The sequence below is a fragment of the Mustela nigripes genome, chromosome 2 (assembly GCF_022355385.1).
Source record: "Mustela nigripes isolate SB6536 chromosome 2, MUSNIG.SB6536, whole genome shotgun sequence".
Taxonomy (NCBI): Eukaryota; Metazoa; Chordata; class Mammalia; order Carnivora; family Mustelidae; genus Mustela; species Mustela nigripes.
In genome coordinates, this window is record NC_081558.1 from 96,615,214 (window position 1) to 96,629,245 (window position 14,032).

Here is a 14,032-nt window from a genome sequence, read left to right on the forward strand (position 1 = left end):
ATTGGGTAGATGGCTAGAAGCATCTCATGAAGGCACCACTGGGAGGAAGAGCCATTATAAACAGTAATGGAGTGCTGGCTATATATCGGGCCTGGCACCAGCCCCAAAACCCTAGGAAAAACTCATGTAAATGATGCTGTCAACACTATCCCCACGTCCCCCTTGGTAAGCATAAACAGCAGGGCGATCATGAATTGGCCAATGGGAATCTCCTGCCCTCTTGGACACCACGGTTCCCGGAGGCCTCTCCCAGGGTGAGCCTATCATAGTGCTAAACACAGCAACAAGCTCTATGGCTACCTATTTCTCACGTAGTATAAATTTCTATTGTAAACTGATGGGTGCTGAACCATAGACTTGGTCATCTATTCCAAGGCTAGAGGAAAAACTGACTGGTTAGGCATTTTCAGAGAAGGACGTTGGTTTCCAATGTGGTCCCTTCCTGAAGGATTCTCAAGGGTCATTTAACTGTAGATGTTTGTGGGAAGCTGACTTTGGAGCCCAAACCCTAGGTGAGATGAGACTCTGATATACAGAATTCAGAAGTCCAGTGATCTCTGACAAAGATCAGGTAATGCACACAACTACCATTCATAAAACCCATCAGCCTCTGCGACTGGCTGGTCAGGACCATCCCGGGAAAGCACTAGCTCCCCACACTAGGCACTCCTTGGGCTCTCTGACTCTTATTCCCTGACAATATCAGGAAACCCTGGCCCCCATCCATTCCAAAAGAGCCAAGCCCTGCTCCTGTGTGGAACACAAAGACGTGGAGATCTCTGCTGGCCTCAAAGATCCTCAGTGGGAAGGTCCACCGTTGCCCACAGTCCCCCCAGCTGAGGCATCCAGTCTTCTCTGCAAGGGTGGCCCCTCCTGCCCACCTTAGCTTTACCCTCCACAAAGCTGCCGGTGTGACCTTCCTAAAATATAAATCTACCCGTGACATTCCCCCTGCTTCAGGCTTAGCGCTCATGCCTTATCATCAAAACCTTATAATGATGATATCCTTATAATCATCATTATAAGGATAAAGTCATAGGTGACAGGGAGGGAGGGTGTATTCACCACGTGGCCGCTTCGCTGCTCAGGCTCTCAGGCAGGGTCTCATCCAGTCCTCACTACCTGCTGGGAAGGGACATACAGAAAGGCTAAGGGACGTGCTCACAGTTGCAAGGCTAGCAAGTCATGGTCCAAGGCATCCAATTCAAATTTGAGGACTTCTTTTTTTTTTTTTTTCCATTTTGAGTTTATTTTTTTATTTTTTATTTTTTTATTTCTTTTCAGCGTAATAATATTCATTGCTTTTGCACCACACCCAGTGCTCCATGCAACAAGTTTGAGGACTTCTGAACCCATGTTCTCTCAACCTCGGTACCATTTGGTCTAAACATAATGCTTGTTTAAAAAAAAAAAAAAAAAGTGTGGTGAATAGAACATGGCTCACACTCCTTCCCATGGCATCAGGACCTACAGCTTTCCCAATCCCAGCCCTGATCACGCTGTGTCACAGCTGTCTGTGCACTTATTGGCTCTCAGCTCCCCCAGGTGGGGGACTGTGCTGATTCACGTTTACACCACCAGAGTCTAGCAGGGGTATTGGCACATGGTCCGTCCTCAGTAAATGGCTTCTAGGTTAGTGGATGGATGAATGCATGAATGAATTCAATGATCCACATCAAACTCTGACCTTCTGACCTTCTCCAGGAACCTTCCCTACTTATAAAAGCCCCCCCAGTCTTGTTTCTTGAAATTCCTCCAGCACTTTTTCCTTGTATAGTAGTTTGTTGCATGTTATCTTGTCACATGCAACATTTTTTGTCTATAAGTTACTGATGCCTTCACCTCTGTAAACCATAAGGAACTCAGAGGGAGGGATGGCATTTGGCCCTTCTTTTCCTGAGTCACCTAGCTGAAGGTTGGCTCAGATCTCTAAGTAAATACACTGAGCAGTTCACCCTGCTCCAGGAGCAAAAAATAGAAGGCAGGGACACCCACACTGTGCAGAATAACCCTTTGTTCTTTCTGGCCCCCGGACCCACAGGAGCCTCGTCTGGCATCATCGACCTCTTGCCGTCCCCCAGTGCTGCCACAAACTGGACAGCAGGACTGCTAGTAGACAGCAGCGAGATGATCTTCAAGTTTGATGGCAGACAAGGGGCCAAGATCCCTGACGGGATTGTGCCCAAGAACCTGACAGACCAGTTCACCATCACCATGTGGATGAAACATGGCCCCAGCCCTGGTGTGAGAGCCGAGAAGGAAACCATCCTCTGCAACTCAGATAAGACTGGTGAGTCTGCCTGTTCTCTCCCAGGGGATAGACACAGACACAAGCCACCGACCACATGGGAGAAAAGTCAGAGCATGCTGGCCTCCTGGGAAACTATTCCTGTCTCTGGTTTTCTAGCTGCTGATTTCCTGGGCTGGGGGTAGAGTGGGGCCAGGAAATAGGGGAAAGTAGAGGCACAAACACAATGCAAAAACTGGGACTAGGACTTTTCAAAGCAAGTTCTTCAAAACCCAGCCTTCCCAGAAGTAACTTAGGGCTGCTGCACATGTGGTGGGAGTTGGGGGGCAGGGAGACCTCATTCTTACTTCAAAGCAGTAACACCTTTACTCTGTTATACATAAGTAAGTCTTCCAAAAGTTTATCACCAATAAAAGGGCCATGGTAACTTTCCAAGTCACTGCCAAATGTAATCACGGTAGTGAACTTTTGTTAGGCATTTCCCCCATGCTAAGCCCCCATGGGGTAGTTCACTGCTTGGTGGTTAAAAGCGTTCCACTGGGGGTACCTGGGTGGCTCAGTGGGTTAAGCTGCTGCCTTCGGCTCAGGTCATGATCTCAGGGTCCTGGGATCGAGCCCCACATCGGGCTCTCCACTCAGTGGGGAGCCTGCTTCCCTCCACCCACTGCCTGCCTCTGCCTACTTGTGATCTCTCTCTCTCTCCTCTGTCAAATAAATAAATAAAAAACCTTTTAAAAATTATTTTAAAAAAAGCATTCCACCACTTACTGGTATTGTGACCCTGGGCAAGTTATTTAACCTCTCTGTGCCTCGCTTTCCCCCTTTATAAAATGGGCATGCTAGTATTGTCTACTTCCTAGGGTTTGTTATCAGGATTAAATGACTTAATGTATATGCAGTGCTTTAGAACTGTGCCTGACCCATCGGAAGTGCAATCCTTGTTAGATATTACTGTCCTAGACAGTTTCTCAGATGTCTACAAATAATCTCAGAGAAACATTATTGTGTTTCCCATTTTAAGGATAAGGAAACATCCCCGAGAGGTTAATAACTGTCCCAAGGTAGATAGCCAGTAAGAACTGAAATGTAAGCTTAGATCCAGCAGACTCCAGTCCTGTGCACTTGTCACCACACTGCGTGCCCGCACACATGCACACATACACACATTTGGAGATCCTTTGCAAATGTGACAACTCTGTCTTAAAATATACTTCCACAATTTCTGATTCCAAGTGTTACTTTTGTTAAAATACCCAAAATAAATAGTAGCCCCAACAGAGGCTGCAGTTGGAAGGCAGGCTGGAGGGCCTCACAGCTCAGCCTCTGCTGGCGAATGGCCAAGGTTTGTTTCTCAGCCTTTCCACTCTAAGGTGTGACCTTTGAGGAGTTGCTAATCTGAGTTCCCCTGTCTGTAAGTGGGGGAAATAAACATGAAATAATGTCTGAAATCACTCAATATCAGATATAAAATCAGTACTTGATTTATTTACTTGATGGTATTATTATCATATTACTTCTGAATTTATTCCACATTATGCTACTCTCAGGACCCCACATTTGCTGTTTTAATCATACCTTACCATACATGTTAGCATATTTCCACATGTAGAAACTGAGACAGAGAATTGCCTGGCTTTCGTTAGTCATAAAGTATGTCTGTTAGACCGGTTATGCCAAGGATGAGTTTTTCTGGGAACTTCATGCAAGAAGGACCCTGTAGATGTGCATGAGATCACACTGAGGTTTGGGACTCTCTTCAGAGCTCAGTGCATGATCCCAGGAGTCACGATACAGCTTGGTCCCTACAGAGCCTGGCAAGGCACTCCCCTCAAGAACCAGAAGGCTCATCAATGAGACAACAGCTTAGGACCCTACATACCAGTGCAAAGCGGTGTAGGCTGAGGTTCGCAGCCACATGCAGAGTCCTGCCTGAAATGTATCAAATACCCCTGGGAGGCAGTTCACACAGATATCAGTGTTCTGGCTTACAGAGGAACAGGTTGAACTGTGAAAAATGGAAAGATTGGCCCAAGGAAATGCGGCTGATGACCCAGAACAACACGATGGGACCTGGTCCTCTGGGCCTGAGTTCCAAGCCTGTGCTCTGGGACCCAGTACTCAACCTGGCCACACAGCAGAAAAATCTGGCATGCTTGTAAAAAGTCAAGATGTCAGAGCCCCATCTGGTGCAGAAGGTTAGAGTTTCTAGGGGATTCTTTTGTGCAGCTGTGGCTGAACATGCTGCCTTAAATGATGATGGCTTTTTGTCCTCAGAGCCACTACCCCACGGGCATGTCGACACCTGGAGTCAGTGCAACCTGGCGCTTCTCTGCTTTGGTCTTGGCACAGAGCAATACTTTACAAGCCTCTCAGCCCTGGCACCGGGAAGATAGGGAAGCTTCCTCTAACTCCTTTGACTTAAAAAAAAAATCTATAAATACCTGCTTGCTCTAAATTTTAAAAATATCAGGAATAAACCAAAGCTTTATTAGGCTTTTATATACCAGAAACATTTTCTCAAGACATGTTTATATCACAAAACCTGAAAAAAGTCAGAAAAGTATAAAGGAGAATACACAAATCCCCTAAAACCCTAATACCTAAAAATATTTCCTGATTACATTTGGCATATTTCATTATAAAATAAAATCTTGTTTTTATTTCTATGTATATATGGAATGTCCTTATAATTTTCACTATTTTTATAACACATGTGATATCATTATGTTCCCTGTTTCTTTTATGTGACATTATATACAGATCATTTCTCTTTGTGGTAAAATATTCTTTAAAGATATGAATTACATAACAATCCAAAATTCTGTCACAGGGCTTTATTATTTCATTTAACTTGTTTCTTTTTGTTAAATATTAAACAGCCACAAAGAACACCAACGGTCATGAAAAGAAATTAAGTGGATTTCTGAGTATACCATATCCCTAGCCCACTATAGATAAACCAGTGACCCCAATGTGGACAGTGACTCCAGGAATCCAGACTAACAGAGGGGCGGGGGGGAGATATTTCCTAGGCTGGAAGACGCTCCAGACCTCCATTCATTCTTCTCGGGCCACTTCCTCACCCATGACCTCTCCCGACTCCAAATAAAAATAAAGAGGGAAAAGTCCTTCTTTCTATATTTTTCTGACAGTAGACAATAGATAACGGAAATCAGTTGGGCAATTGTGAGGGAAACGAGAAATATTGAGTAAAATGCCCATAATCAGGATGGGACATTTTATCAGTCCAAAGGCCAAGTGACCACCCAGACATTAGCCTAAACCAACCCTGCCACACTGGCCATTGCTTCCTCATTGTATCAGTTAAGATGCTTTCAGTTACAAGAAATAGGAAATACAGATCAAACTCATGTCAGATGATCAAAGAAATCAAAATAATACAGGAAAATATAAAGTTCTTGTATCTGAAAATGTCCAGAGCTATGACAGCTTCAGGCAAAGTATGATCAAGGGCCCTTTACTTGCAATTTCTCAGATTTGCCTCCATATATGTATTGATTTCATGTTACCAAACACAGCTGCAGGGGCTCCATGCCTCCCAGTTATATACTACAACTTCTAGAGAAAAAGACAGTATCTCTTCTATTTGCTCTCTGGTAAAAGAGAGGTTTTTTTTGGAACCACTCAGAAAAGCTCTCGAATCAGTGGCTTGAACTGAGTCACTTTTCTGACAGAAGCCCTGTGGCTGGCAGAATGGTGTACATTGCCTGACCTGGGCCTGGGTCCTGAACAATCACTGTGGCAGGGAAACCAACCAGACCCCAGGCCTAGAAGCGGGATTGGTATTGATTCCTCACACTCAAACCTCAAGGTTTATATAGGACATACAAGAGTTATTCTCACTGTCCTATTCCCATGATTCATTAGGACAATCTAGCATCCATGCCATGACACAGGTCAGGAAACTGAGGCTCTAAGAGGCTAAAAAATTCTTCCAGAATCTTCTGGAGATACAACTCCACCCAAAGTTTGTCTGATTCTAGGGCCCATGTTCTTTCTATGACAACAGGTCCCCTGCTCATCTATCTGTCATTTATGGAGCACGTGCCTCATAGATTTCTGTGTATGCTACTATGTAGTATGTATGTGAGATCTTTGGTATTGGCCAGACAACCGCTCCTGCCCTCCCCATGGCTGCTATCTTGTGGCTGCAGGACATCATGACTGGGATATGTGATGTGAGATTTCCCAAGCAGTAAAGGAAGTCTATATCAGAGGAGGAAAACGTCATATTCATTGCATGTAGGGAGAGAGGTATTCATTTATTGCTTTGGAAAGACACAGAACTATGACTAATGCTGAAAAACCAATCTGTCCCCTCCTCCTAGCAACTACACATGAAGCCACTTCCCCTAACTGCGCCCAGTAGAGAAAGAGACATGGTCTGTGGTCACCATTGTCAATCCTGATGAAATGACATGAATCACATGAAATGAAATGAAAGCCCAGCACTCTAGGAGAAACCAGCTGTGTTAAAGGAGCCCAGGGTAGCTGATGTGATTGTCAGAGAGCCCCCTTAGTCTTCTCAGAAGTGTTTGTATAAAAACAAACAAACTCATTATTACATAGGCTTTATCCCAGGCCTAATGCAGTATCTGAATATAAGTTAGGGGGATACTTCAAGTCCAAATGGCTTCTCTGCAGAAGTTTTGCTTTCTTGAATCATCCTCTTCCATTTCAGTGAGCTCCACCATATGTGTTCTGGAACATGCATTAGATCTGATTGTAAAAGGGGGAACTGGAATACCCATTCCTTTGCCATCTGAGGGTGTGCCCAGTGATGTGGCAGGAAGACCCCTGTGGCAGGGACAGACGCAGGGATTCTGTAAGCACACTGCTCCTCTCTCTGCTTTGCAGAAATGAACCGGCATCACTACGCCCTATATGTGCACAACTGCCGCCTCGTCTTCCTCCTGCGCAAGGACTTCGACCAGGCTGACACCTTCCGCCCGGCAGAGTTCCACTGGAAGCTGGACCAGGTATGGCACTCAGGTCTCCCTTCCCCCCAGCTCCCCCTTAGCAGGGCGGTAGGTGTGCTCCAGTGCTGAGAGCAACCAGGAGGCTCCTCCAAGTTCTGCTCGCTTGCTGAGTTTTGGAAAAATCAACTCAGGGAGACACACAGCATCTTAAGTCAGGAGAAAAACTGCAGCTGTAAGCCCAGCTGGGGGTGGGAGGGCCACGTTTCCCCACTGGGACCCCCACCAGCAGGTGGTGGACCCGTCCACAAGTATCCTGTTCTTTTGCTCCTATTGAACCCCTTGGACACTGGTCTTTTTGGTCCCCATGCCCAGTTTGTAATCCCGTTAGCACATCTTTATATCATAAGCACCCCTGCCTCCTCCGTGAGGCTCTCTTACCTCCTTTGGGTGATGGTGCAGCCTTGCTTTTGGTCACAAAGGATGAGAACAAGGGACCCAACGACCTTGATGTAAACAGTGACACAGTGCACTGTGAGCAGTGTGCATTCTTTTCTGAAGTACAAAAATCCCTGACACACTCCAGAGCCTCCTGACTGGTGATCACAAGGGCTCCTGTGTCACCCTTGTCAATGACAAATGAAGTGTCTGGTTGGAGTGAAAGGCTTTGAAGCATCTGTCTGCAAACGTTTTCCAGGGCTGAGACTGGGGAGGTGGTGGTCACTTCTCTGGGGGGTGGTGCCGCTGAGGAAGGCTCTGTGCAGAAGCCTAGCGCTGGCCTTCACTTAGATGGGAACTGGGGCTGAGAAGGTGGAGGGGAGGGCACACATGAATTTTTAGAAATGGCTTTAAACTATCCAGGGGAGGATGCTGGCTGACAGGGAAGGGGACTGTGGGACAGGGCTACTTCATGAGGCAGATGAGATGATGCTCCTTCCATGGTCTTACTGTCTGGCACCCCTCCTTTGCTTCTGGGGACCTCAGGTTTTCCCTAAAACCCACTGTGTGTGCTGCCTGCATCACCTTGTCTAGGGCTGAATGTTCCAGAATCCTTCCCCTTCTCTTTCTTTCTTACGGGCATCTACCCAGGCCCTGGGTAGGGCTAGTTTCAGAGAGTGCTGCCAGAAAGCGTTCCAGAAGGAACTCATTTACATTGGGATGAGAATGATAGCTGCCCTCTTTCATCCACACGGAAACACAGACATATGCTCTTTAAAAGATACATTCATTAACCTCAGGGAATCTCTCAATGCTGGAACTTCGGGCGATGTGACAAGGTCAAGGGTGCGAAGCCGATGGGAAGATGTTTGAGGAAGCCCAGTGGCAACTGCCTGATCTAGTCCCAGTAAATTCCACCTTACTGGAGCCTGGGGTTTTGCAAATATGGCATCTGGATTAATATATGTTCCTCTGAATTAGGAATTCTCAGTATTGCAGAAATTGTGAAATCTTGACATTGCTTATTTGATTTCCCAGCAACCTCTCAGCTACCTTCTGAAGTGCCATATGGCTTATATGGGATATATTTAAATACATAATACAAATTGAGATGAATTAAAATAAATCCCATATTGTGAGGGGTTTTAATAAGAACATTGCTATACTGGCCAGGATAATTACACATGCCCTGTGGCGTTTGCTAAAATGGGATTGAGAAGTACTGATACAGGCAAATGAAGTCACAGGGTTTGGAATTAAAAATAGGGGAGGAAGGAATTTGGTTTTACAGATAAAGATAGAATGACTCTAGGAATTCTGAAATCTGTTCCCAAAGTGGTGAATTTACGGATGAGCTGAGGTTCACTGAAAACCTTCCTGATCACCCCAATCTCATTCATCGGCGTCTGCTCTGCACCAGGCACACTGCCCCTGAGCTCACCCTCACCTCGGCCCCCGGGCTTACCCAGTGGTTGAAATGAGGTGGGGATCATAGTATCATGACCTGACCAAGGTTACACAGCAAACCACCGCCCCGACCTACCCTTTTTCATGATGCTCTGCTGCTTCTTTGGTGAGCTTGCAAATGCTTGTTTAAAATGTTTTCACTTCTAATTTTTAAATATTTTTAAATTTAGAGATCAGAATTATCACTGAGATGAAAAATGTTTATAGTCTTGTTGAAACTCCATGAAACCATCAAATCTTCACTTCACTTAAGCTCTTCTTCCTTGTCTCCGTCAGCTGGGGCTGCCTTAACAGAGTACCACAGCCTGTGGGGGCTTAGACAACACACATGGATATCTCACAGTTCTGGGCTGGGAAGTCCAAGATCAAGGTGCCAGCTGGTTCAGCTCCCCAGTGAGGGCCTGCTTTCTGGCCTGTAGACAACCATCTTTTCACTGTGTTCTCACAGGGCAGACAGAGAGAAAGAGAGAGAGAGAGAGAGCTCACACACTGAGATACCTGTTCTGCTTTTTCTAAGGCCCTATGGGATTAGGGCCCTACTCTTTTTTATTTTTTTAATTTATTTTTTATTTATTTTCAGCATAACAGTATTCATTACTTTTGCACCTCACGCAGTGCTCCATGCAATCCATGCCCTCTATAATACCCACCACCTGGTACCCCGACCTCCCACACCCCCGCCACTTCAAACCCATCAGATTGTTTTTCAGAGTCCCTAGTCTCTCATGGTTCACCTCCCCTTCCAATTTACCCCAACTCCCTTCTCCTCTCTAACTCCCCTTGTCCTCCATGCTCTTTGTTATGCTCCACAAATAAGTGAATCCATATGATAATTGACTCTCTCTGCTTGACTTATTTCACTCAGCATAATCTCTTCCAGTCCTGTCCATGTTGCTACAAAAGTTGGGTATTCATCCCTTCTGATGGAGGCGTAATACTCCATAGTGTATATGGACCACATCTTCCTTATCCGTTCATCCGTTGAAGGGCATCTTGGTTCTTTCCACAGTTTGGTGACCATGGCCATTGCTGCTATGAACATTGGGATACAGATGGCCCTTCTTTTCACGACATCTGTATCTTTGGGGTAAATACCCAGTAGTGCAATTGCAGGGTCATAGGGAAGTTCTATTTTTAATTTCTTAAGGAATCTCCACACTGTTCTCCAAAGTGGCTGCACCAACTTGCATTCCCACCAACAGTGGAAGAGGGTTCCCCTTTCTCCACATGCCCTCCAACACATGTGTTTTCTGTCTTGCTAATTTTGGCCATTCTAATTGGTGTAAGGTGATATCTCAATGTGGTTTTTTTTTTTTGTTTTTTTTTGTTTTTTTTTTACGGATTGCATGGAGCACTGGGTGTGGTGAAAAAATAATGAATACTGTTATGCTGAAAATAAATAAAAAATAAATTTAAAAAAATAGGGAAAAAAAACCACATTGAGATATCACCTTAGGGCCCTACTCTTATTACCTCCTTTAACCTTGACCACCTCCTAAGGTCCTGTCTCTAAATACAGTCACACTGAGTGGTCGTGCTTCAATGTATAAACAGGACTGTGGACACAATTCAGTCGATAGCATTCTTTACTAAAAAAAATTAACATTAGAAAAACTTAAAGGCTACTTATTGGAGATAAGAAGCCTCAGCCATAGACCTTTCTCTCCCTTATTCAGCTGTGTAGACAGAACCTTCCTGAAGTTTCTTGGATGTAAATTCCTTAGTGTTCAGAATGCACATACTTGATAACGTCTCCTCCCCTAGGAAACCACCCTGGATCACCCCCCTGAGTGGTTTACATCTCCCCAGACTCCATTCAGAACTCTATCCTGATGCTTGCTATACCCTAGTAACCCACTTATCTTGCATTTCTGCTCCCTTTGTGCTGATCTCCTGAGAGGCTGTACTGTGTCTTACTCTCTCCAGCTCCTCAGTGCATATTATAGCCCTGAGCATACAATTGGTGCCCAATAAATGTTTGCATAACAGCAAATGGATGTCAAGATCAAAAGAAGAAAGAGATGACATGAGGGAGAGGGGGAAAGAGAGAAGAAAAATCCAGAGACCTTTTAAAATCTCCTGGTGATTAATTGATCTTTTGATTCATTTTATGCAGCATTTTAAAATACTAAAATTTTGCCATTTTTTACTCTGTGGATCTCAAATGTTGTTAAGCTTTTATCTTTATACCTAATTCCAAAGATTTTACTGTTTTTGGCAAGTAATGACTCTGTAATTATTGTAGAAACTTTCTGACCTAGGCCAGAAAGGCCTCAAGCAAGTCTACTGACCCACCTTGGAGTTCCCAGCAGCATAATGAATGTTGTAATGCCCAATGGGACTTCATCTAGTTCTTTGGTCAGCAGTTTATGCTGAACAAAAACTGTGTGCCAGGCTTTGTGCTTGGTACCCGGGATCACCTGCTGAATCAGCCCCATGATCGTGGGACAAACAAACACAGGAGCAATTTACATTGATATGTGCTAGGGCAGAGGGCAAGGGCCAGGTGTGGGGAGTCTGTGGGAGCCCTTCTAGAGACACTAACAGGGACCTGGGCAGAAGGGTCTGGAAAAGCCCCTGAGAGGGAACATTCCCTGAACAGAGCGCCAAGGGCTCAGTGACAGGGAGTGAGGAACCAAGATGGTAGAGAGGTGAGGAGGACGTCCAGCTTCAGGAGGTGGGGGTTTCTGGTGTGGCAGACCATAGGGATGGGGTGGAAGGGGGTCACTTTGGCACTTTGGTATTAGGACACATGTTTAGAGGAGCAGGTGTCAATTAAAACCCAAGAGACTTTTCACATCATGTGACTAAGTTGGTCCTTCATCCCCAAAAGAATGGACTATCGTCAAAGAATTTTATTTTTCAAGGAGAATTTAGAGATGGGTAAACATGAATAATGAGAGTATGACCTTCATAAATTTGATCAAATTTAAGTAAATACAGCTCCGGCCAGTGGCAGGGGCTGCATCAAAGTGGGTCCCCTCTTTCCTTTCCCCACGGCCAGACCAGGTGCTCGAGCACTCGACATAGATTGCTCATGGGCATTGAAACCAGGGCACGGAATGCACAAAACTCTTCAGGAGCATTCCCAGGGAGGGACGCTGTTGCCACAGAGAAGCTGTGTGCTTCCGGCAGCCCAGCCCCTCTGCCCCACACCTCAGAAAGCCACTGCCAGAGGGGACAGACCACCAGGTGAGTCCATTATTGGGCCACTTTGGGAAATGTCCCTGACAATCCAGAGCACCTCATTAAAGGGATCCTAATGATGAGGAGAATGTCATTTTAATGGGATTTTTACTTATGATCTGCTAATGCAAATCCCTCGAGCCTGCTGCTAGTCATGTGCAAACCCGGACAGGGGCAGAAAAGAACTAACTCCCAGCCGCCAGCTCACACAAGAAAGGCTTCTTAATTTGCAACCCCTCCTGGCTGTGGTTGGATGTGGTTGACTCATTGTCACAGATTCTAACAATCTTCCCTTCGGACTACTCGGTGCTGGGAGGAGAACCTGCTGATGCTTCACAGCCTGTTCCCCTACTGGGAGACAAGGCTTGACTGACAGCCTCAATCGACCAGCAAGAGGACACGGGGCTCCCAGCTCATACAAGGAAAAAAAAAAAAAATGCGTCTTTGAAAAACTGCAATGAGGGCAAGATGCAGGAGTGAGAGTCCTTCTGCTGGCCACTGCTGTCTCCGTGCCAGAGCTCCTAACAGTCACCAGAGAGAGAGAGGACACGGACCTGCCCGGTATGTAGGCCCTCGAGAGCACTCTCCTGCAGGAGCCCCAATCCTAGTTACTGGGGTGGGGAGAATGAGGGAAGATGCCTGGCTGGGTGAAGGTATGCACTGCAACTCAGCCAGCACAGGACTCTAGGCCATCCCAGAACCCAGGCCTTGGGCTGCCTTTCCAACTGGGCAGAAGTGCGAATCAGATTTTGATGTAAAGCCTCCCCATGTTGAGTATTTTCTCATTGAAAACCATCCACCATCAGACTTGACAAATATTCTGCTGTCTACCTTCATCCTCTGTCACCAGTTTGAGACTACTGATAAAGAACAACAAAACGCTATGATTTTCACATGGGAAAACCTCACCAGAACATGTCTATTTGAGAGGTTTGGATCTTCTTGAATGAGGCCCGCATGTTCTTTGTGAGTCCCCTCCTGTTCTAGCACCAGCCCCCAGCCTCCGAAGAGAAGAGTGCTGGGCTTCCAGTGGTGGGGGAAAGGGAACACGCCCCCCCACACCTGGAGGAAAGGGCAGGGGCAAGCGGGGCAGAAGCACCAGACCCAGGCACCTCGTACTGGTCGTCTTGCTTCTTTCTAAGGAAAGGAGACAGTAGGCACAGGCCCAGGTCTCCCCAGAAAGGATGCCAAGGCCAGGATTTGAGCCAAAGGTTCCCATTTGTCTTGGACTGGAGCCTCTGCTGGTCAGGTCCTTTCCACGTGCATGGAATTCTGGAGCTCCTGCAAGAAGCTACAAGTGAATAAATCCTTCATTCCTAGTGAGGATGAATGTCAGAAGGAAGCAGTCAGTTTGCCCACATCTGCTCTTCAGCCACACTGGGAGTCAAATGGCTTAGTTCAATCATTATTAGAGCCGAGTGCCAAGGAGTTAATTGGAGAATGGTCGGTCCAATCCAGACCAGTCCTCTTAATGAGCAGAGTAATCGGGCTTTGTCAGCACTCTCATTCTGCCATTAAAGACGAATTCTTGGACACACTAGCTGTGTTTTCTCTAACGCAGTGGCCGCCCACTCACCGCTCTGCCCACACAACGCCTTCAGTGACACCTGTGTTCCTTCTGGAACATGTGTCCTAAATGGAGGGGGAAGAATGTTAGAATGTTCGGAACCTCTTTTTTTTTTTTTTTCTTTCTTTCTTTCTCTCTTAGACAGGATCCCAAATGACTTTTTCTAATATGCCAACTTGCAAGGCTGTT

At 45.9% G+C, this 14,032-nt stretch overlaps 1 protein-coding gene across 1 annotated transcript in view; it reads left to right on the forward strand.

Annotated features, from left to right (window-relative positions):
• Nucleotides 1-14,032, forward strand: part of CLSTN2 (calsyntenin 2) — a 602,866-nt gene that overhangs the window by 509,086 nt on the left and 79,748 nt on the right. The window contains exons 7-8 of the mRNA XM_059391040.1: nucleotides 2,042-2,290; nucleotides 7,127-7,248. Coding sequence (XP_059247023.1) covers nucleotides 2,042-2,290; nucleotides 7,127-7,248 — 371 coding nt within the window. The remainder of the gene's footprint in view (nucleotides 1-2,041; nucleotides 2,291-7,126; nucleotides 7,249-14,032) is intronic.